Here is a 25,468-nt window from a genome sequence, read left to right as displayed (position 1 = left end):
GACTGGAAAGACAGAACCGTTCTTCACCAATCGTCCTCAGGGAATCAGCACTCTCATCTGCCTTTTGCCACTGGTTTTGCCACATGTTTCCAGGGTTGGCAGGACACTCTTGGCTATGTGCTAGGGAGTAACCTAAAAGAGCATTGGAGTCTATACTAACTCGAACATCTTCAGGCTCTAACCTGACTCTGGGCACATGTCAGTCAGGAAAGACACACAGGGCTGCCCTCATCCTCAGATATCTTGTTATGGTACCCTGCAGTTGGAGGCCCTAAGAGGTACATTCAGACAAGGGGTATGAGCAGATGCCATGCTGCAAGCAGAGAAGCAAGTGACCAGTGACCGCTACAGCCTGACAGAGGACAGTGTGCCTGCTTTGTCTTTGCTGCCTTTGAAAAGAAGCTGATTTTCCTTTCATTGTCTTTCACCTGCTTTGTAGTTACACAAGATCCACCTCCTTCTAAGAGACAGCAGGGCGTTTGCAGTGGGCAGGGCAGGCTTTCCTTACAGCAGACACTTACTGAATTATCACCTTGCGCTGGGGGTCTGTATTTCTCCAGGGGGGACATTTCAGGTCAAAGTCAGATAGCACAATGTGATCCCAAGATAGCACCTGAGCTGGGAAATTGGCCTATGGCCCTTGCCTCTTACTCTCTCCTGAATTCAAGCATGAAGTAATTCTTGAGGTATTTAAATGTTTTCATCTGAGAGCTGTTACATGTCATCAAACCATAAAAGCACAGGTCTGTTTGGGACTCTGTATCCGTGAGGGCATGGGGTGAAAGCAATGTACATTAGAGCTATTTGAGGTCACCAGACAGTGTCCTGCAGAACTCCCGAGGACACAGCACTCCAAGTATGCTGGCTACTATGAAATCAAACATGTTCTTAGTAATATCAGTCTACATTTACTATAGAGCAAATTGCACCTTGAGGAAGAGTGGTTTTTTGTAAGTGGAAATTCATTTAGTTCTCTGGCCCAAGCCCTGACAGCACCGTCCAGGGGCTTTGCTTCTCCTGCCTATGTCACCTTCAGGAGCAAGTGTAGACGAAATGTAGTCATGCAACAGGTGTGCAGCGCTTCATTTCCCTGTGCAGCCTTGATGTTCGACTCCCAGCACAAGACGGCTCAGCCTTGTGACTTTGCTGCCCTTTTTGATATTGTTTCTCTAGGAGTAAGATTTCCAACCATTGACGATCTGGTTAACATACACACTCCAAATCCTACAGCTTTGCTGGAACTTTCTATTTCTGGATTGAAGGGCAATCAAAAATTTGTCTTGTATATCATCTCCTTTGGCAGGTATTAAGAAGATAGACTAAGAAGAACATTTAAGAGGTGGTTGAGTCATAAGGACTCTGCACTAATTAGAGGATCAGTGATGGAGGAGGGTCATCTGTCTATGTGTTACTTTCGTTGGTTAATAAAGAAACTGCCTTGGCCCTTTGATAGGACAGAAAATTAGGTAGGTGGAGTAAATAGAACAGGATGCTGGGTAGAAGACAATGAGGCAGCAGCCATGGGGTCAGTCACCATGATTCTCTGACCCGAGACGGATGTAGGCTAGAATCCTTCCTGGTAAGCCACCACCTAGTGGTGTTACACAGATTACTTAATATGGGTTAAAGCAAGATGTGAGAATTAGCCAATAAGAGGCTGGAACTAATGGGCCAAGCAGTGTTTAAAATAATACAATTTGTATGTTGTTATTTCCGGGGCTAAGCTAGCCATGCGGGAGCCAGGCAGGATGAAAAGCAGGCCTGCTCACCTCATCACTACAGATCAGTTCATGGATTAATAAATTGATAGGTTAGAAGGTTTATGCTTTATATGATTTTGGGTCTGTTGGGAAAAGCAGTTAGACTGTCTCAGTGGCTTGTATGCAGTTATGGGAGTTTGTGACACCCACATCATTGAGATAAGCCCCATCCCTGGATCAGCAGATCTCCAAAATCATGAGTTCAACAGACCTTTCTGGTAGAAGGAGATGTCTCTGTATGAAAAGCACCTCCATCACAAGCATGAGAGAACCTGAGTTAGATGCTTAGAACCCACATTAAAGCCAAGCTGGGTGTAGTGGCATTTGCTTATAATCCCAGCCCTGCAGAGACACAGACAAGTACATCTTTGGTGCTCCCTCCGTCAAGCTAGACTACTTGGTAAGTCCCAGGGCATTGACACCCTATCTACAAAGAAGGTGGATAGAACCTGAGGAATGTCAGCTGAAGTTGTCCTTTGGTCTCCAACATAGAAGCACAAGTACATATATGCACACATATACACAAAATAAAAAATAAAAATACAAAAGCTTTTCTTTATTAGTTACCAGTCTGTAGCACTGAGTGAAGACCATGATAAATGTACCACAGCAATAACCTGAGTATAATGATCATGATTTCACAGGTGCATGCATCAGAGTGTGTACCCAACTTACTGGACTTGACATGTCCTCAGTAACTTTCCTTCATACCCCATTCTGGTCACTATGAAGGATCCCATGATCCTCTTTTACAAAGATATAAATGTGGATCTACTTTTTAAAAATATATAGTTCCATTGTACCTGAATTACACTCAAATATAAAAGTTCCATTTTTCACTTGTAGCTACTATAGCCTTATATGCTTATATAGGTATCTTTTCTTGTAATCCTATTGGACGAAGGTAGCATCTTCAATTTATTCTTCATTCATCATTCTTGAGCTCACTCCAACTCTCTCCTTTGAAGTAATGTTTATCTGAGAATATTGCATGCTTTGAAATCAGAGATTTATCTGTGTTCTGAGAATGCTGAGATACAGGATGGCCCAGTGCCTCCAAGTTGGGTTTTCTCAGCTATGGTCAGTGTGATGATTTGTAACATGAGGGCCTGCTAGTTGGGGTTTCTGTCCTGCCCAATTCCCACAGTCTTTAGGTACCAAAGAAAATCACACAGGGAGTCTACATTAATGATAAACTGATTGGCCCATTAGCTCAGGCTTCGTATTAGCTCTTATAACTTATATTAACCCATTATTCTAGTATATGTTAGCCACATGGCTCAGTACCTCTTTCAGCGGGGCAGGTCACATCTTCCATAATCTGGGCAGGACTGCGGAAAGAGCTTCCTTCTTCCCAAAATACTCCTCTACATCCTGTCTGGTTTTCTTGCCTATACTTCCTGCCTGGCTATCAGCCAATCAGTGTTTATTTAAAATATGATTGACAGAATACAGAATTGTCCCACACCAGTGATTTGAATGACAATGTCCCTCATGGGATTGGGTGGGAAATTCTTGGTCCCCAATTGGTAGTGCTGTTTGTGTATGTGTAGGGGGTGGGGGCCTTGCTAGAAAGTATGTACTAGGAGCAGATTTTGAGGGTTCCATGCTACCCATCATTCCCAGTTCCCTCTCTCGACCTCCTGATTAAAGTTTAAGAGGTGATTTCACAACTCTTTTCCAGGCATCATGCTTGTCACCAATATGCTATCACAATGGATTCTAACCCTCTAGAACCATAAACCCCAATAAATTCTTCTATAAGCTGCCCTCTCATTCTGTTATCGCAGCAATAGACAGCTAATATATACCCAACAAGAGGATCCATCTGTTGTGTCTTATGATCCTCTCTCTTCATGATACACACGCTCAAGGGCGTCTCTTATCCTTCATGCTAAGTCAACACATTCTGCTTTGCTCTGTTCCTCAGTCCTTGCTTCAAGAGCACTGTTCTCCATTTTTAATGCCACTGACAGAGTCAGAATGGAGTTCTGCATTTCCCATAACCACAATGTTCTTTTTGTTGAAGCCATTTGAGTTCCCCTCACACACTATGTTGTCCTGTGATAGCAGACAAGCGCATATACTATCTGTGCTAAGTTCAAAGCATCATCAAGAGGCATATAACATAGGGAGACAGGAAGAGGTAAATGGGCCAGTTTTTAAGTCAATAAGCACAGCATCCATTCTGAAGCCCACATTCGCAGGAAGAAAGGCAGGATAGGAAGGACATGTCTGTGCCTATGCCCCTTTGCCACTGGTTGACCCTGTGACCTTCAGCTATGTCCTAGATCTGGATGTGTCTGATGCGATTTATCCATCAATCAGCACTGGTGAGCAATGTCTAAGAACCTTTTCCTCTGGTGTATGCCTCTTGTCCACTCCAAACTGAATTTCAGTAGTCCATCTCACCATCTGTGAGCCAGAGTCCCTGCAGAGCCATTGAACATCCTTCCATGAGGCTCTCTTCCAAGATCAAAGCCAGACCTGCAGAGTGTGTCCTCTGATAAGACCTCTCTGCCATGATACCACTCGGTAGTCCGTCCTGTCCTGCGTTCCAGCAGGTTAGACTCACCACGTTTTGTGTTTATCAGTCTTCTCTGTTTGCTCAGGACCCTGTTGGACTCCCTGACAACTTCCTAATACTTGGGGACATCACACTCTGCTTCCCTACTCCAGGTGCCTAGCAGCTGAGGTCAGTCTAGGGTAATGTCGTTGTAAGGGGGCTCAGTGGTTAAATGCAAAATATATTACGATGTGAGGTGATAAAAACTCCTTCTTAGTGTTCTTGGCACAATCAGCCTCTCTGAATAGTATCCAAAAAGCTGTTGGAACATAGATTGGGTTCGAGCTGGCATGACATTTCTCTAAAGTCCATCATAGCTTAATTTAATTAGATTACTAGTGGTACTGTTTTTATTTCTGCAACTTAATTTATCTCATGGTTTAATCCAACCCTTCAATTAACATTCCCATCTCCAGAAGAGCTTACCAACTTAACTTTTATTAATTGCTTCTGCCCTCCATGTTTTCGCTTTCGTATTCTGGTGGATGGTGTGGGAAGGGATGGCCACTGACCTGGTAGTGTATCTAACAGTCAAGTCCAGATGGTTTTCCAGAGCACAGTCTCAGGGTAACCAGCATCCTGTTTTCTTTGTCACTATAATTCCAAATTTTCAAGGGACTCTCTCACAAATCAGGTACCCCCAAAACTTACAAAGCAACCAAAAAAGCGGTTGCATTTTCTTTTGTAATAAATTCCAAGCTGTGATATTTTGCAGTTTGTATGTGCATCTTTTTTTAAAAAAAAATAATATGCTGTGTATTCTCTGAATGAAGCAAAAAAATGGTTTACTTTTCAATGTTTACTTACAGCAATATGTTTTACAAAATGAGTAGAATATTATCTCAGATTACTGTAGCTTGGGTCAACCAGTGACCTTTATTATTGATGTCGTCCTTCCTTGTTCCCTTCCTCCCGAGCCTGTTCACCAGGCTTCTCTTCTTTCTCGGAGTCAGGGGCTTCAGATATGGATGGGCTTGGAGAAGCTACAAAAGTCACGCCTTCCAGTAGACACCCACACTGCGCCACACCCAAATTATTGGGATCCACGGACACAGGTCATAGAAATGATATAGAGAGCCACACTTGGGATGAGAGAACATTGAAGCCACCATGAGCCTTTCCTACTGAGGATACCAGAGAGAGTCCATGGCCTCTGATTTCCAATTCTTCATCTACAAACAAGCTTCTGTTCTCCACATGTGTAGAACATGGAGAAGATTTTAAATTGTGAAAATTTTCTCACATTTTATTTTGTACAATGACTGGTTAGCATGAATAGCGTACTTCCAGGAAGTGCAGGCTTCTGCTGAGGAGTCAGCAGCAAGACAAGGTGGCGATCAGCAATGTGCCTTATTCTCATAGGGCGTGCTGCTTATGATCCATTAACAGCAATGTTTATCAACAGAGCAGTGTTGGAGAACTCAGCTCTGTGAGGCTCAGGCCGCAGTATCCACAATGCCTATGGTCTTAGGCAGTGGGACGGGAACAAGCAGCTCTGGGCTGAGTGATCAGTGTGGGATGGAAAATAGAAGCAATAAAATACTCTTGGTCTGGAAGCTAAATGAGAACACTATTAATATCACCGTCCTCACAGACATTACTTGGGATACTCAAAAGAAGGCCCAAGGTCACTGTGAGTAAAACCATACATATACTCATAGTACCAGTCTGTTGTTCTGAGCCTCAAAGGCCAAGCTGAAACATCTGTGAAGTGAAGAAAAGGCCCTGTGACATTTCCACTGGACAAAGAAAAGCAGCAGTGTTATCTTCTTTGCTGGGATTTTATAGCAGTTAACTCCATGGTGGGGGGCGGGGGAGGGGGGGCGAGGGATGGTCTTAGCAGGAGTTTCCTTTCCGTAGCCCTGAATTAAACTCACTCCGTAGTCAGGCATCACCATGAGCTGTAGAACCTTGTAGAAGGACACCAGCCTTCACTATGCAACAGCTAAACAACTTTGACCAAATTTAGAATGATGCCTTTGCTTTGGTTTCCTTGTCTACAATATGGCACCAAGAGAATTAATCCCCGAGGGTCATTTCACTGTTGGTCAATGATTAGCATGTAAAAATCCTCAGCCAGTTCCTGGAGTGTGTAGATGGATGGTATTTAAGCTCACAGCAAGGCGCGGGAGTCCCCCTGCCTCGGTGTTTGCACTGAAGTTGCACACCTTGTTTTGTTGCTAAGGTAGGCAAGAAAAATACTGGATTGCACAACTGCAATAACTTAAAGCAGAGCACAGCCTGATTGCAACAGCTTTTCTAGTCTTATGAAAACGTTTTTGGAGTTTTTTTACGGAGTTGGTATTGAGTTCATCAGTAATTTTGAGTGGTATTGACACCTCAACATTAAATCTCCTGATGTGGGAACGCAAGATCACTTTTCAAATTTTAAGTTTAAGATTCTTTTAATTCCTTGGTTAAATATTTAAATGTTTTTTTTTTTAGATTTGTTTATTAATTACGTATACAGTGTTCTGTCTGTTTGTATGCTTGCTGACCAGAAGAGGGCACCTGATCTCATTACAGATGGCTGTGAGCCACCATGTGGTTGCTGGGAATTGAACTCAGGACCTCTGGAAGAACAGTCAGTGCTCTTAACCTCTGAGCCGTCTCTCCAGCCCAATATTTAAATGTTTTATTCGTTGGTTAGTATTTTGTTACTTAGTTGACTATTCTACTATTTATTTTATCCTTTGTGATGTAATTGTAAGTGAGATTATTTCCTTAACACCGTTCTTAGGCTGTTCATGATCGGCATGTAGAAGCATAATTTGCTTTTGTCACTAATTTTCTGTGCTCAAATACTTTTCAGTTTTGTTCAATTTTTAAGACTTTCTTTAAATAAATTCATGTAATTTGTGAGCAAGGATCATTTTACAGGTTTTTTTTTCTATTTACAGTTTGATGCCTTTTGTTTCTTTAGAGACAAAACCTTCAGTCTTTTTCACTGACGTTAGCTGTGGGATTTCACATGCCTGGGGTTGTTTCATTGTGCTTCTCTCAGTGATTTCTATGCTTTAATCATGGAATAGTGTTGGATTTTGCCAAGACCTTTCTTACATCAGTCAAAATGAAAAAAATTTCCTCCTTTCCTTTTATATAAAGTACAGTGCATTGATTGATTTTTTGGTGTCAAGTTATCTTTTCTTTACATACATAAATACTACTTGTCATGGCATACAGTGCCTTTAATGCACTGTTGAGTTCTGGTTGTTCGTGTTTTGCATTTTGTGGTGAACTTGGTCAGTATCCTTCAGAAATACTGATCTTTACTTTTCTTTTCCTGGGGGGTCTCTTTGGCTTTGGCACTAAGAGATGTAGATCTTAGAGAACAGGTTTGAAAACATCAAATTTTAAGTTTTTAAGAGATCTGTTCACAGAGATTTCTGTCCCGCCTGGTCCTGCAGCTATTCAGTCCAAAAGAAAGACACAAAGGTCTGCATTAATTATAAACTGATTGGCCTATTAGCTCAGGCTATCTTATTAAGTAATTCTTACATCTTACATTAACCCATAAATCTTGTCTGTGTTAGTCATGTGGCTTGGTACCTTTATCAGTGAGTCATTCTCATCTTGCTCCCTCTGCATCTGAGTGACGACTGCAGCCTGAGCCTTTCCTCTTCCCAGAATTCTCCTATTCTGGCCACCCTGCCTATACTTCCTGCCTGACTTCTGGCCAATCAGCATTTTATTAAACCAATACAAGTGACAAATCTTTTCAGGGTACAAGGCCATTGTCCCACAGCAGAGATCTTCATTCTTCCTTAGATATTTGGTAGAATTTACCAGTAGAATGTGTGATCTGTTGCTTTCCTTTGGATTTGGGATATTGACTGTTGCTCAGCACCTTAGCAAGTAAATAAATGTTCCCAGTTGCTACATCATAATGATTCAGCCTTAGCAGATTGTGTGTCTCATAGGACACATCAATTTCATATAATTTATCTAATTTATTTGTGCAAAATTATTTAAAGTTTTCTTCCAGTATTTTTTCTGCAAAATCAGAACTATGTGCCCTGTTTGATTTCTGACTTGGGCTATGTGAGTTTTTTTTAATATTTTTTTTAATATTTCATCAATATACCTAAAATTTGGAATTTCTAAAAGTCTTTTTTTTAAGGTTACATGTTAAGTCTGTAAATTTTACTATTTTCTCCTTTACTCTAGTATTCCTTGTTTACTATTGATTGCCTTCTCCCCTCTTCTAGAACTTGATTCCATGCTTTCCTTCGTTTTCTAGTCCATCCAAGCTAATATTATGTTGCAATATGTATTTTTGTTGGACTTTCACATTCATCACTGTAAACCTCCCATTTAGCACCGTGTTCCCTGATGTCTGATAACAGTATACAGTGGGCCACATTGCAGCCTCATAAGGGTGTGAACTCTTTAGGCTGCAGCTCTTATGTCTGGTGCAGGAAGCAGCATGATTAGGAGCCTGCTGCAGGAGGAGAATGGGCATCTCCTTGAACTGTGGGCAAGCTGTGCACCTTTCGATGTGATTCAGGTACCTACCTCTTAGGCTGCTTGTGCAGAATTAAGTGTCATTCTACCATGATAGCAGGAAGCGGGGTAAAGGGAGCACAGGCTTGGTCTCTGCTCACACAGAGAAGTGCTTCTCTTGCAGCTGCTTTTCAAGCTCTCCCCTGCCCTGGTGTCTCTAAACAGCCCGCTTCCTGCTCTTCTCAATGAAAAGAATTGCTGCCTCAGCTTTAGCTCCTTTGCTGTTTATCAGCCGCCACTTAAACATTCTGCCATGTTCTCTATGATATTTCAAAAGCTAATATTCATGCCTTTGTTTACTTAATGGTACCAGAGTGTGAATATTTTTTAATATGTGAAAATGAGCCCAAATGTGCTATTTAAAACTACATTTTAGCACAGTCTGATTTAGTTTGCTACCCACCACCGTACAAAGAGCTATTTTAATCTTAATTATCTTGATTTTCCTGCTACTACCACGTATGTAATTTTCTGGAGTGGCGTTCAGAGATGAAAGCAAAGGTAGGTATTCAGAAGCTTTCTAATTGTGCCTTCCCAGGGTCTTTAAGTCTTGATTAGCAAAAAGCACTCTGTGCCAAGAGAAGCTAGCAGTTAAAGCCTGCAGTTCTGCACAGTGGGCATCGTAGATCTGCAGTTTGGTTTCTCCATGCTGTGCTGTCTGTGGAAAACACCCATTCGCTGGGTCCTCACAGCCTTAGCAATTGATGTGCACTTAGTAAGGAGGACTATGCCAGCTCCAAATCCAGTCTCTTGTGTTTTTTTATGAGGACAGGGTCTGCCCTATCACACTGAGAGTGGCAGGGTCTCTGTAAATCCTTCACTGGAGCCAGTAACTGAGAAATGGAAAGGAAAAGGACTCATACACCTCTCAGAGACAAGTGGAAGAGGTTGGGACTGTCACCGACTATAACTCGGAGGAAAAAAATCATGCCCAGCTCACTGGCTCTGCAGCCCACCATGCTCGGAGCTCTAGTGTGTTCTCCTGGGCTCCTGCGTAAGCTCACAGTAGACAGAATCGCTGTGGCCACTGGGAAGGGAGGAAAGCCATGCCATGTGATTTCTCTTTGTTCCAGACAAAACTGCCTGTAGTACTGAGAACCCTGGGAATTGCCACAGAAAACCAACACTGGAGTTTCAATAACAGTACATTTGTTTTTCAATGCTTTTATTAAAAGTTGTATTATGTTGTGACCAAAAACTGAAAATAAAATGTTTGGAAATATTACTATGAAGCTACTACTTCTAAAAAGTCTTGTGGGGCCCCTTTCTGGTTCCACTAAGTGACCTAAAACCCTAGACATTGCACATAATATATAGAGTAGCTTGGATACAAGAAATCATCTATATAATGACTGTTCAGCTATAAACAGAAGAGTCTTATTGGCCTAAGAGTTCGGTGACCACAAACCTGCAGCTCAGTATCTGAGGGTACAGGGAATGCGCCATGCAGGATCTGAGAATCAGTCTTTGTGCAGAGAGTAGTACAGAAGAGGGAATGGCTTTGCCAGACCCAAAATGACAGCTGCTGTTGTTATTTATTATTATTATTATTATTATTATTATTATTATTATTATTATTATGAACTGCAAGGTGAGAGACAATTCAGGCTGTTTTGCAACCCCTGGCTCCAGGGCATATTATGGATACGGCCTGCTTACCAGAATTCCTTGAGCCACAGGTTTATTGAAGCCTTGCACCTGTTTTATGATTCTGGTTTCAATATGGGGACATTTCTTGAGCCAGAATTTCTTTTGTTTTTTAACACAAAGTACTTTATTATGACTTTCCCTTGCCTGAGCTCCCAGATCCTCTCCACTTCTTCACTCAGTCAAGTCCATATTCTTCCTTTCTCTCCTTAGGGTACAAACAGGTGCCTAAAAAACTAGATAAAATACAAAGACACCAAAAGAGGACAAAACAAGCAAGCAAACAAGAAAAAGAGACAAAGCCAAAGCTATAAAACACAATAGATACAGAAAGACACATACAATTGCACACACACACAAATACCATAAACACACAAAACCAGAAACTTGATAAAGCATTGTGAGAAAAATAATGTTCAAAAATGCCATTGAATTCATTTTGTGTTGGCCGTTGACTGCTGAGCATGGGACCTGGCCTTAAGACTGGTTTGTATACCCAGTAAGACTACACTGGAGAAAACTAAGTTTTTATTTGTGAACAGTTATCAATTGGAAATGGCTTCTAAGTTAGGAATGGGTGCTTATGCCCACATCCCCTCTCAGCACTGGCTCCCTCTGGCTTAGACCCGTGAAGGCCCTATGTGTGCTGCCACAGTCTCTGTGAGTTTGTTTCTGCATCCATCCTGCTGTGTTTACAAGGCCTTGTTTCCTTGGTGTACCTCATCCCTTTTGGGTCTTAAAAACTTTTCACTTCCTCTGCCCTAGGATTCTCTGAGCCTTGAAGGGAGGGAATTGATGGAGACAACCCACTTAGGGCTGAGCGTTCCAAGGTCTCCTGCTTTCTGCATATCGTCCAGCTATGGGCCTCTATATTAGCAGATCACATCTACTAAAGGAGGAAGCTTCTCTGATTATGGCTAAGTGAGACACTGACTTTGTCTTTCTCCTTTGAGTCAGAATTTCTACCTTTGTCAGCCAAGTCCAAACATCCCTCCCCAGTGGGTTCATGGCAGCCAAGTACATGGCCAGGATATCTTCCTTCATCCAGGGGAAACAAGGCAAGCCAAGAGGGGAAACTGGGTATCTAGCATATTTGACATACCCTCCCCTACTGAAACAATGTCAAGAAAATTGTTTAAAATGGAATGTTTGCCTAAGATCAGAAATCTCATAATACAAAACTCCCCAGATTGCGAAAGAAAACCACCTGTCATGCCAAAAACCAGGAAAATCTTAGAGACTGCCAGACAGTCCTCAGGTGCCAACATTGAAACTCAGAAATGTTAAACTTATTTGGGAATGATTTAAGGGCAGCTGCAGTTTTAAAATACTTGATTCAAAAGGCAAGTATGAATATATTCTAACAAATGGAAATATCGTAAGTACAGACAAAGAGATCTAACATAACAGGATAAAAATAAAGAAAATGAAAAAGTAGATGTGAAAACTATTGTGACCAAATTAAAAGCTCAGCCATGGAGGTAAGATAAGGGCAGAGGAAGGAGCTGTGGTCAAATCCGTGACAACAAAAATTGTCTCCGTGAGTAATGGAGAGAACACAGATTGGAGGGACAGCAGACTCAAACCACAGATTGAAGTGTAGTGTCCAGAACTGGGGTCCCAAGAGGAGAAAGGAGGGAAGACAAATATACCCAAAGAAATTATGGCTCAAACTTTCAAAGCTCAAAGCATGTGCATCTGAGAAATGAATAAACCACAAACAAATGTCCCAGGAAGCCATCCCAAGACTTGTCATGGTTCTCACGGCTCAGAAAACCTAATAAAAAGAAATCTTGAAATCAGTCAGAGAGGAAGAATAGAAGATTACAGAGCAAAATAATTCAGATTAGATGAGATCTCTCATGAACAGTGATGGCAGAAGGAAGGCTTCCAATATTTAAGTACCAGAAGGAAGGCATTAGCTTACAGAATCCACGGCCATTGAAAATACCTTTCAGAAATGAAAAATGTCTTTCAAACCATTTCCTAATTAAGAGGGATTAAGATAAATTGTCTTTGGCAGACATACCTAGAAGGAATAGATGGAGACTTTTATCTAAACAAAAAGTAAATGACAGAAGCAGGAACCCAGAAGTTTCTGGAAAAGGGGAAGAGAGGGGATAGGAGATTGTCATATTTCATGGTTGAAGCAAAAACTATACCATTGCCCAATATGAATCCAAATGTACATAGAGAAAATGCTTAAACCAAGGGAGCAATAATGAGGAGAAAAACCGTGGGGAAACAGGGGAGGCTTCTGTTCTTCTCTAGGGTGAGCACAGCCACAACAAAACACAAAACCCTTCAGACAAACACAAAATGCTAACATCCCCCAAGTAATATGACATTAAGCAGACAAAAAGGAAATAGAAGGTAATGACATCATAAATCCCACCCATTGGAAGCTGTGTGAATATACCACTGATAAATGAGTTACCCAGAGAGCAAGTACCATACAGTGTCTACTGAAAGGCTACCTCAAATATCACCACGGAGTGTGAAGAGAAAAGACAGAAGAGGCTGCACCATATGGCTCAGGTCAAAGAAAAGCGAGGGTAGTTGTTGTTAAATCTAGTAGACTTCAAAAAAGAGAAAGCTACAACAGGAGGGATTGTGGGAGAATGAGCAGCCAACTCCCTGACCAAGGAGACTTGGCCAAATGCATGTGTTCACCAGACATAGAACTGCAAGATATGCATGGTAAAAGCTGACCGAGCCAAGGGAAACGAACTAACAGCAATGCGTGAGAAGCGTTTATGGAGCGCTCCACTGAACAGTAGCTTCCTGGAGATTATCTTCAAGGCCTGTGGGGCATATGCCAAAGTAAACCATACCAAGACTATGAAACAACCACCATACACTGATAAGAACTGAAGCCATTCCAAAGATGTTCTCCAGCCAAACTGGAAACAGTCATCAACAACTGAAAGATAACAGGAACATACTTAAATACTTGAAGGCGGCAATTTCTAAGCCATCCATGTGTCAAAGAAGCATTAAGGCAAATCACAAAGCTGACTCTTTGTAAATAGCTTTGACAAGCCTGCAAAAAGACTCACAAGAGAGAAAGAGGAAAGGACGTAAATAGCCAGCATGAGGAAAGACAGAGACTCTGCATTCATTGAGTAGATGGCAGAAATCAAGGGGAACTCCATCAAGGTGAGGCAGATCGTCTCCCGCAAGAAAGGGATATTTGGTGCAGAGGCTTCCACCTGAGATTTCTACCAAATATTTAGAAAAAAAAAATGAAAACGCTTTCCCATAATCAAGGGGAGAAGGAAGGAAAGAGGGATAGGGAGACAGATAGACATACACACATGCGTGAGCACACTTGCACACACGAGGAAGTGGAAGGCACAAGGACACTGTATGTCATATTCCTTATGAACACGAATGCTCCAAGGTGGATGTGATCAGAACTGTTCCTTGCTTTTCATTATTGGAGTCCAGGACCTCTTCAAGTTGCTTGTATTGATGTCTTCATCACCATAATCATCATCATCACCACCATCATCATTCTTATTATCACAGGGTCTGGCTATGTAGGCCAGGTTAACCTTTCTGCCTCAGCCTCCTGAAATCTGGCATTGCAGCACTAAACCCTACTGACTATTCATTGTTTTAACATAATTTCCTCCATGGACTGGAGCAACTGCTCTGTGGTTAACTCTGCACCATCTCTAGGCAACAAGGCTCTTTATCCCGAACAAAGTTGAGAGGCGTTTTATGATCACTAGTATTCTCGTTTGGTTTTGTCTTAGGTTGTTGGGGTTTTTTTTTTAACTCCCCAGGTGATTCTGTGCTTGAGGTTTTTGATATTTTTCTTAAACATTGGTTGCTCTTTTTTTGACCGCCTTAGCTTTTGTTCTGAAGCTGACCTTCACAGCCATGTATTCTGAGCTATTATTAAGCCCTCTCTGACATTTCCATATAATATTTTCTAAAATGCTCTGAAAATTTGTTCTAAATGCTGGGCAGTTGTTGTAGGAGGCATTTAGTACTTCTTTCCTGAGCATAGTGATTTATTCACAGAGCGTTGTTAGGTGTCTAATGCCACGGTCAACCACTAAGCATTGTTTTGTGGGTCATTGTATGACATGCTTCAGATAGAGTCTCTCAAGAAAAGACACATCTTACTCCTCCGCCTAGCAACTGGTGTTCTGTGTGTAACTTTTATCTATGCTTTCACCAGTAGATCTAGAAGTGATTAAGAAAGTCATTCTTATAGCCTCCATATCTTCAGCAATTTCAAGAATGTGCCATAATAAGTTCCCCTGTCATTTGCACTGAAATGTTTAAATGGTTGATTTTGTTTTGAAATGTAAGCAGTCCATGAGGGTGGGTGCTTCTAATGTGGTCATGTATGTGACAAGTCCTATGATACCCTTGTCCCACTGAATGGACCATGAGGCAGTCTCTTCTCAGAGAATTGGGAAACAGGCATCAACTTGAGGGTTTTTCCCACCAACATATTAAGGAAAATAAGGAGCAAACATCCAGTGCAACGGGGGTACTGATAGTTCACACACACACGCACACACGCATACACACACACATGCACACATGCATAAACGCGGGCTTGCGCGCGCGCGCGCACACACACACACACACACACACACACACACACACACACACAGCACATGCCAGAGTCTGAAGATTTGAATGGGAAGACTCTGCTGCAAGATTTTGCAGGGTTCAGCCTCTGCCCAAACTTTCTACTCCTGTCTCCTGTCCCAGCTGTGTCTCTGAGCACATGAGTATCTAACACACTGCAGCAGTGCTCTCCTGCACACCAAAGACCAGACACTCCCCACCGGGGTTCACAGTTCTGCCGCTTTCATGATGTCAGAGACCGAGGCTCCAAGAATACAATAATCTCCTAGAAATTGTTGCTCATAGTTTATCATCACTACATTTAAATTCCAGAAATTAGTAATTCCCACACAATGAGAGCACCCATTATCATGGACTTGTAAAAGGAATGTGAGCACCTCTTATGGTCTGGGTCAAGTTAGAAAAAGCAAGCAAGGGGAACAGCTCCTGGGGGCAGGGATGGAACTAGCAATTCCCACCAGCATAAAGCAGTATAAAGCATGTATAGCATGCAGTGGGCATCTGCTTTGTGCACGGTTTTGGTGAACAGTTCTGGACTCCTGACAATGTTAGGAAGCTGACCAAGGGTTGAGCAAAAGGAAGAGTTGTCAAGTCGTGTTGGACAGGGTCCTCACTTCCTGGGCCTGCTCTCTGTTTTCCTAGGAAAAATAAAGGAGAAAATAGAGCCAAGACGTGGTGACAGTCTCCTCAGAGATCTTCCACACACTTCAGTGATGTTCAAGGCATTTGTCTAGTTCTAAGAAAAGAATCTAAGATAACAAGAGATAAATGGCAGAACCAGTATCAGTGCAGAGGATGTCCAGGGCACCCTGTGTAGAGTGATAAGCTCCTCCTGACTTCCCTGTGTTGGACATGTGAGTGTGTGTGCACACATGTCAGAGAGCCAGAAAACCAAGTCCTTGGAGAACAGATGTCTGTTGAAATGTTTTAATGATTCGATTTTGTTTAATTGATGCCTTCAAAGACATCTTTGTCTGTCTGAAAACAGAAAAGCAAGAAAGTGTTCCCTGCAACTCCCAAACCTTCTCATTTATCCTACATAATGTGTGTGTTCAGCCTTAAAACAGTGTACTTTGGCTAAAGTAGCTAATCTGCCAACTACCTTCCTGTAGTTAAACAGAACTAATGTAGAGCACTTACTCAAAATTAATGTTCTTTTCCAGTCAAAAACGTATCTGTGCAGCTGGCAAGGGGAGACTCTGTGCTTCACAGTGGATTTTGCCCTGGGATTCACCTGCTTTGACAGCAAAACAAAGGTAAGATGCAGAGAACCCCTACAGGTACTATACATGTCACGTTGCACTTGCTCAGAGAAATCTGAGAGCAGACGGCTCCCACCAGCTGTGCACAGAGTCAGAGGTCTGCCTATATAACCTGCCTTCCTTCTGGCTAGTTTGAGGTCCCTGGGTGTTCACAATCTCTAGAGCCCAGGTAGAAAACTCCAACAAAATAGTATTTGGCAAATATGATATAAGATTCTCTCTCTCTCTCTCTCTCTCTCTCTCTCTCTCTCTCCCTCTCTCTCTCTCTCTCTGTCACACACACACACACACACACACACACGCGCGCGCGCGCACGCGCATGCACGCGCACACACACACGTGAGGTGAAAGAAAGAAAGGAAAACACAGGATGGGGTTTCTTGGTCCCTCTGAAGGAAAAAGCAACACTAAAACACAGTAAAAAGAATCCCAACCATTCCTTAGAACCTGAGTACTTTGCTGAGAGTAAGCTCCACATGTTGGTAGAATGTATTCCCAAATGCAGAAGCTGCCCTCGAGTCCAGACTTATTGATTAAAGCTACCTGTGTGAGCAGTGGAACTCACTGGGTTATTACCGTCCTCATCTTAGGGCTCTCCCAATTACGTCAGCGATAAGAAAATGTTTGCCGGAGTGAAGAGCCAATGATTCATCGGGTAATATTTATAAAAATCTGCTTCACTAATTAAGAATGAGTGACGCCTAAGAAAGCATACCTAGATGAATGTCCCTGTGAACAGGGGATGCCTGTAGATTTGGTTTAGAGATTTCCCTGGCTTTCCTCAGCAGGAGCAAAGGTTGGCAGCCGGCTGTGTGCAGACTCACAAGGCAGAAGAGTGATGTCTGTGAGAAGATTGAGCAGGATCAAGGGGCCTCAAGCAATGGGACCTTGGGGCTCCTCCGGAGCAGCTTCCTGCGGCTTCTTTTGCAGAACAAAGCAGAAGAGAAGTCTTTATTGTCCATTCAGGCTAGCCAAGTCCCTTCAGATTGGTGGCTGCCAAACCATACTTAAGAAAATTGGGCTGCTGGGGAGTGTCCTGCTGTGCAAAGCTTCTGTTTGGTGATGGGCCAGCTGACAGGAGGGATGCCACTCTGGTCTGGTCTTAGGGTCTTCATGCTTGGGCTCATCCCCACACATGACAATGTCTGCTGTGCTATCACTAACCGTAACCAGAGTTCCCGAAACCTGCTTTCCACATATATGATGCAGGCTCAGCTTCAACTTGTCCCTGTTCCAGATTCACCGTGACGATGTGAAGTCTCATGGAAGGCTCCCAAGAATCAACAATCACTTTCTCATAGTTATTTCCCAACTACCATATCTAAGCCTCTTGGGCCACTTTCTTCTGTGACCCAAATAAGAACTTACTGACAGTGACTTTGTCTAGAAGTCTTCTCCTTGCTGTCATTCTGCCAGAACAAAGATTTCAGCTAGGACAAGTCCGCCCTCTAGGGGACACACGGAGATGTCTGGAGTTTTTTTTGTTTTTTTTTTTTTATTTCCAGTACCTGGAAGGGCCCTTTTGCCACATCTGGAAAGTCCATGATGGAGGCCCGGAGTGCTGCTCAGCCCCTGCCTTGAATAGGAGAGAAAACCATATAGAATTATCATGTCCACGCTCTCTGTGTGCAGAGGAGGAGAAATCCGGAGACAGAGATGGAAGCTGCTTCTGTTACACAATCCTGGCTCCTGAAAACCTTATACAAACATTATCACTTCTCTTCCCTCCAGGGAAATGATCATGATGTTTCCCAGTATGGACTCACACAGCGATAGCAGTAATAACAAAATGTAGTTGCATAAAAATTGAATATCAGGAATGGATTTTAAGTCTACATCCATCATCAAAGGACAACTATGTTTCTAGCCCAGAGTCAGTGAGCAAATGACTTCCCGATCCTTGGCAAGGTTCTCTTCATTGTATCTTTCTGTTGACCATGGGATGTACACAGTCACATGACCTGTACTTGCTACTAATAACAAGAAACCAGACCTGAGTACTCTTGCCCCACATGTCCTGGGATGAGTGAGGTGTTATAGCATCTATCCTGGAGGAAGGAGAACACTCCATGTCGTTTCTGCTGCTTCCTCTCTGATGCACACATTCTGGTGCTTCAGGACGACAAATCTGAGAGTTTCTGGTTCCTGCCTTCAGGGCAGGTGTTCATGGTCTACCTCCATAGAGTCTGTAGGGGTCTCCGGGTGTCTCCTCTGCTGCACGTGGCAACATCTTGGAATAGATCGTATCCAAAATCCTTACCAAAGAAGAGCAAAACAGCGCACAGTCCTGCTGCCTGCCGGAGATCCCACTGAGGTTCATTTGTGCTTATGTCTCTGGTTTATTCCTACTCACCCCGTCTTCTTGTCAATCCAAGGGTCAGCACAGTCCACACAAGATTCTGCAGGAGGCCTTTTGTGACTACAAGAGGCTAGTACCATGTTTACCCCCTGTCCAGTGTGAAGCCAGGACTTGGCAACACTGCCGGGGAAGGTCTTGGATGTTAACTCTGGTTTCTGGCGACCTGGAAGGAGGGGCTAGTACTCTTGGTTCATCCTTCCTGTTTCTGTAAGGGTCTGTGGAATGTTCTCAGCTCCCCACATTGGCTGCCATCAGTGTGTTTAGCCTCGTGGTTACATGGCCCCCTGTTCCTGTGAGAGGGCTGAACCCACAGTGGACAAACTTTCCCTCTAGTGTGGGTGCTGGGATCTCTTGGATGTTGAGAACTTGTGGACAGCTATAATTGATGATGTTACGTTATCAACTAAGTCATACATCAGCTATTTTCCTACACGTTTGAGTCCTGGCCTGCTTCCTTCTCTCCTTTTCCCTAGAAAATGTCCCTGATTTCCAATGCAGGTTTCAAGTGTGGCTCTGAAGATATTTCTTGCCATTGAATCTACCATCTTTTCCTCAAATTTACTCTTAAAATATTTTTAAATACTATCATTTGTTTCTTAATGTTGTACATGACTACTATGAGCTTTTGGGACCTGGACTCTTGGTGACTGTGTGTACTTTTGCATGTGGAGGCATGAAGGCTAACCTCAGGTTTTCTGGACGTTGACCTTTGATTAGATTAGATTGAACTTTGGCCATTAAACATTAGAATCTATGTCAGTCATTTATTACCTACTTAGGCTGGACAAAACGGGCTGCTCTTTACCCAGAATGTTCTGGGTGATGGCCTATAGTTTTCCATGGAGACCCAAAAGGGCCTTCTCTAAACTCAGTTCTCAGAGGCTCTCTGCTTGAGGGAGACAACTCCCACCACTACTGAGCCTCACACCTGGTCACTGCCTCATCCAGCTTCTCCTGTGAGCCTCACACCTGGTCACTACCTCATCCAGCTTCTGTGAGCCTCACACCTGGTCACTGCCTCATCCAGCTTCTCCTGTGAGCCTCACACCTGGTCACTGCCTCATCCAGCTTCTCCTGTGAGCCTCACACCTGGTCACTACCTCATCCAGCTTCTGTGAGCCTCACACCTGGTCACTACCTCATCCAACTTCTCCTGTGAGCCTCACACCTGGTCACTACCTCATCCAGCTTCTCCTGTGAGCCTCACACCTGATCACTACCTCATCCAGCTTCTGTGAGCCTCACACCTGGTCACTGCCTCATCCAGCTTCTCCTGTGAGCCTCACACCTGGTCACTGCCTCATCCAGCTTCTCCTGTGAGCCTCACACCTGGTCACTACCTCATCCAGCTTCTGTGAGCCTCACACCTGGTCACTGCCTCATCCAACTTCTCCTGTGAGCCTCACACCTGGTCACTACCTCATCCAGCTTCTCACACCTGATCACTGCCTCATCCCATAGCTGACGAGTTTTCCTGAAGATCCAGCTAAGATTCTTTTTGCTTGTCTAAACCTGAGCTTGGGCCACAACCTCCTGACTGTGCCTTCTTTAAAGGTGAACTCCCTTCCTCTCTTCGCATCATTTTCATGGACACCTCTTCAATAAATTATATATGAGAAAATTTCCCCCAATACAACTGGAATAAGTAGACCAGGTCCTGAGTCCACAGAGCACACTTTTCTTGACTGTAATTACAATTCTTAATTCCCAAAAGAACTGCAGCAATGTAAGCTTCGTGTAAGGAGCTTTAAATTATTACTGCAAACTGAATGGTTATAAATCTAAATAAGGACCAAATGTGAAATATTAATGAATAGCATTTTGTCCAAGTCACTGGAGAAAACCAAATAGACTCATGGACTGGACATGTTGAGATTTGGGTGTGTAAGGCTTAGACTCACTGGAGCTTAGGAGATGGCTCAGTCAATATAGTGCAAGCATGAGATCCAGTCCCAGAACGGCATAAGGAAGCCAGAGGATGCAAAGACAGGTCAGTCTCAGGGGCTTCTTGTCCAACCAGCCTTACTTATTTGGTGAGTTCCAGGCAAATGACAGGCCTGTCTCTAAAAATAAGGTGGACTTCACCTGAGAAGCAACTCAGGTTAACCATCTAGCCTCCACATGCTTAAGTACACACATGCATGTACACATGCGCAAGTACACACATGTCCAAACATAATTCCTGCCCTGACACTAAGCGAGAAGACCACAATCTAGCACATTTGTTCATTTCTAGGACATTTCAAAATCATCAAAGTGAGAATAAACTAGAACACCATTCTAGATATATGGCCTTTGTCCTAAACCTGGTGTTAGAACACTGGTCACATGACCTATCTATGGGCTAGCTGGTGTTAGAGCACTGGTCACATGACCTATCTACGGGCTAGCTGGTGTTAGAGCACTGCTCACATGACGTGTCTCCGGGCTAGCTGGTGTTAGAGCAGCCACTACAGCTCTCTTCTGCTCTGTGACTTGATGCTAGCTGATTTTCTGGTCCTGTCGTGGTATGCTGAAGTAGGAGAGGAGCTGGAAATGAAGAGGTGAAGCAGAGACTATTGCTTTTTACTCCAAGTTCCTGATACAGGCTGTGTGGAAAAATGAGCAACCGGAGACCCAAACCCACAAGGAGATCTTCTGCCTTTACCAGCTATTGTGAACAGTTTGAACACCCAGCCTTGTCTCTAGTAAAATTATAGCAGCAGTACAGGGCCTAGGAATCTGGAGTTTGGGTCACTCAGATTTCCAGCAACACCGGGGCTCTCATCCCTCTCTGAAAGAAGCCACACTGTGGAATTTTCTGCTACTCAAGATCAAAGGAGGCAAATACTTCTGGTACTACTAACTGGAGAATTTCAGAGTGATGGAGCCTCGTGGATGCTCCTCCGTCACAGCGGCGATACTCCAGTTTGCTCAACGCTGTGATAGCGCTTATGCAGTCTGATCCCCAGGCTGGAATCCCATAATTCTAGGAGGCTGAGTTAAGACTTGAGGAGATAGAGACACAGAGAGACCAAATTCAAAAGAAGAAGGAAGTGAATGGTAGACAGGAAGATACGGAGGTCACTCTGCTAGAAACAAGACATCGGAATTCCAGTGTCACGGTGCCTGTGGATGCCTCCAGGCACTCCAAAGAGAGTATTGGTGTCATGTTTCACCTGCAGTGCCTTAAAAGCCCAAAGTGTTCTTGAATGAGAAGTGGCTGTCAGCAAAACTGCGAATGAGGAAGTCAAAGCAGAAGCTCTTATGTCTAATATATGTGTTCCATGTAGCTGGAGATCTGGGCTTTAGTCACTAACACCACACAAAGGTGCCTTCCAGCTCCATGATGGAGAGCCAAGTGTTGAGATCCTTCAGTATTTATTACTCCAGTCGGAAACCCAAGGCCCTTTCAAATTCATCTCCTGGTGCTTTAACTAAAGCGAGCAAGCACCGCCATTGCCATGCTCTCTCGGCAGCCATTCTGGGCTCTGAGTTCCCAGCTTGTCCACCCTGACCTGTGTACTGAGGCTCAATCCCCTATTGAGTGGGGTTCAGAGTCTGGAAATTAAGTAGCTGACTTAGACCACAGGCAGAAATGACATTCATGGTTTTCAGAAATAGTTTTCTTTAAAAAAATAAAGTAAAATTACATTTAGAGTTCATGAGAGAAAGCATGATAAATTTGAAACAAATGACTCTTGGTTATTAAAGACAACTCGCTATAAAAGTGTCAGTCATCCAGAGGTGCTTAGGGCATTGCCATGCTTAGGACATAAGGATTCTATTTTCCTGTTTTGTGAGGAAGGTTCTCCCTGGCTGGTTTGGAGCTCACTATGTGAACCAGACTCGCCCCAGACTTGTGGTTATCCCCCTGTCTCAACCTCCTGAGAGCTGAGGTGATATTTTACCTCTGAAACATGTCAGCAAGTGCTATGCGAGCTTGAAGCCGTCGTGTAAGGCAGCACTGCCCACGCTGTCCTGTTGATTCTCGGGAACCTGAGACTAAATGACAGTATGTAGCCATGGTGGGGTTATGCAGGCGGGATCCAAACTTCCTATGTGAACTGAACGGTGGCCAGCATCCTACTGGTAAGAGACTGGCCTTCCATGGACTTACAGTTCTGCAGGCAAATAAGGAAGCAATGGTCTTGAAAAACTTCTAGGGTAGGTTCAGGAAGACAAGGAGGGTAAAAGCAGGGTGCAAACTAGAAAGGCTAGCATGCGACCCTGAGCTGGCTGGGCATGGGGGTCAGCCTCTACGCACAGAAGGCAGACATGTCATAAAAAATGGCATTTACCCAGATATGTGCTTTACGTTATGAGACATTCAGTGAATATAATATTGCTTATATATCACTCATTCATATCATTTCTCTGCAGAACGTCCTCTGGAGATTCAAGTTCTCTCAGCTTAAGGGATCTTCAGACGATGGGAAAACTCGAGTAAAGCTGCTGTTTCAAAATCCAGACACCAAACAGATCGAGACGAAGGTAAAACTTGTACATTCTGTACTCAGAGACAAGTAGAGAGAGGGGTCAGCTGGTAAAGAGGCATGAGAAGGAAACAAACTCATCCTAAACCTGGAAGTTAACTTAGCAAACCTAGGACTAATATTTTTCCACTGAGAGTTTGTGTCCTGAAATGGTGACAGATGACACAAAGTATTTAATTCTATCAAAACCCACACATTGTTTAGTAAATAGTAGCAAGGAGTCGGTACTTTAAAATGTTCTAGAAGCCAAAATCTAATAGAAAAGTTTTGCAAACTGCATTGTCTGATGAAATGCCTATAGAAACAATATAAGAAAAAAGTCCCCTATCCCTTTCTTTCTTTTCTCTCTCTCTTTTTATTAAGATTTTTAAATACAATCTTTTCTCATTTTACATAGCTATCCCTGTTCCCACTTCCTCCCCTCCACCTGCCCCACACTTCACCATACCCCATCACCATCCAGTCCTCAGAAAGGGTAAGGCTTCCCATGGGGAGTCAACATAGTCTGACCAAAGCCTTCCTTCCCTATATCTAAGCTGAGCAAGGTATCCCTTCAAAGAGAATATTCTCCCAGACGCCAGTTCAAGCACTAGGGATAAATCCTGGTCCCACTGCCAGTGGTCCCACAGACTGTTTAAGCCTCCCAACTGTCTCCCACATTCAGAGGGTCTACTTCGGTCTCATGCAGGTTTCCCATCTGTTAGTCTGGAGTCAGTGAGCTCCCACTTGCTCGGGTCAGCTATTTCTGTGGATTTCCGCTTGTGGTCTGCCCTTCCCCTATAATCAGATTGATCACTGCCTTAATTGTCATCATAGAGCCTTCATTCAGTAACTGTGGAAGCAGATGCAGAGATCTACAGCGGAGCACTGAGCCAAACTCCTGGAGTCCATCACAGAGAGGAAGCAGTGGTGTTATGAGCAAAAGGGTCAAGACCGTAATAGGGAAACCCAGAATTGCTTTCTAAGTAGAAGAGAAATTATGCAGAATTGCTTGGCACTTTTATGGATAGAATTGGCCAAGGCTGGTGGGATATATACTTACTGGGTAGTCTGTGGACACTTTCGGATATACAGCCCTGAAGGGAAGTAGGAAGCTGTGGGCTCCTGAGATGGGACATGCAGGCTCTAGGTTCTGAGTGTAGGCAGATGGGTTGTGGAGTCCTGAGGTGAAGGCAGACTATGGAGGTTTGAGGTGATAAGCTGAGGGAGACAGATTGTGGAACCTTGAGTTTGGGAAGGAAGTGTGGAGCCTTGAGCTGGCAGAAAGGTGTGAAACTGTGGGGGTGGGGCAACCTGTGAAGCTCTGGGTCACCACAGGCTGCAGACTCTTGTGAAGTTAGAAGTTGGGCTGGAGAGATGGCTCAGTGGTTAAGAGCATTGCTTGCTCTTCCAAAGGTCCTGAGTTCAATTCCCAGCAACCACATGGTGGCTCACAACCATCTGGAATGAGGTCTGGTGCCCTCTTCTGGCCTGCAGACATACACACAGACAGAATATTGTATACATAATAAATAAATATTTTTTTTAAAAAAAAAGAAGTTGGGGAGATGAGACTGTCGGCACACTGCATTGTCTGGAGAGGTTGCATCCTGCCGCTCCACGATGAGCTAAGTTCTGTGGTCCGAGAGGGAATGACTGAGTAGGGGCAGTCAGGTAGAGATCAATTCGCAACGCATGCAAGTCAGGATTTCTGCTTACCCCAGGTCTGTGCGTTGATGGGGCACCCACGGCTGGGAGGGACCTGCCACCCTTCCCTGCATGGGTCCTGTCACTCTCACTTCTCCAGTCTGGGAGTCACAGAGCCCTGAGGATTTGGGCTCAAAATATGCTTAAGGCACTGCTGTTCCCTGGAGCACAAGCTGAAGGAACAGCATGTGCTTGCCTGGTATCTGAGATGCCCCTTAGCAGCAGGTACAGTGTCAGTTAAAGGTGTAATTTCCTACCTTTTACCGTCAGTCAGTCAACTGTAGGTTGGCTTGTTGAGAGAGGGGTGGGTGTATCAGTGTGAGATGAATTTGAATTGGTGTGTAGCAATTTGAAATGAATGCTAACTTCCCTGTGGCCTTTAGATTATATGGGTTTCCATCCTAGTGGGTATAAAATGAGAAAGATCTAAGGTTTAAAGAGGTTATAAAAATGAATACTGGATCAATAATGCTAAAATTTTAAACATTCTGTGAGGCTCTTTTTAAGAAAAAAAATGAGAAATATACACGCATAGAAATGTTTGGGAGGTGTGTGGATACATCTCAACAAAATCAAGTGCACAAACTTGCAGCCCA

General features: G+C 43.5%; 1 protein-coding gene across 2 annotated transcripts in view; it reads left to right on the top strand.

The window, feature by feature from the left end:
* The window catches only part of Sntg2 (syntrophin gamma 2), a 139,870-nt gene that overhangs the window by 102,675 nt on the left and 11,727 nt on the right, over positions 1-25,468 (top strand). For both annotated transcript variants that reach the window (XM_041630352.1, XM_041630353.1), the window contains exons 11-12: positions 16,254-16,346; positions 23,074-23,184. In XM_041630352.1, coding sequence (XP_041486286.1) covers positions 16,254-16,346; positions 23,074-23,184 — 204 coding nt within the window. The remainder of the gene's footprint in view (positions 1-16,253; positions 16,347-23,073; positions 23,185-25,468) is intronic.

The sequence above is a fragment of the Microtus oregoni genome, unplaced genomic scaffold (assembly GCF_018167655.1).
Source record: "Microtus oregoni isolate MIOR12 unplaced genomic scaffold, Mior012 000034F_ref0000314, whole genome shotgun sequence".
NCBI lineage: Eukaryota > Metazoa > Chordata > Mammalia > Rodentia > Cricetidae > Microtus > Microtus oregoni.
Note: the sequence above shows the minus strand (reverse complement) of the source record. Positions and strands in the feature narration are given on the sequence as shown.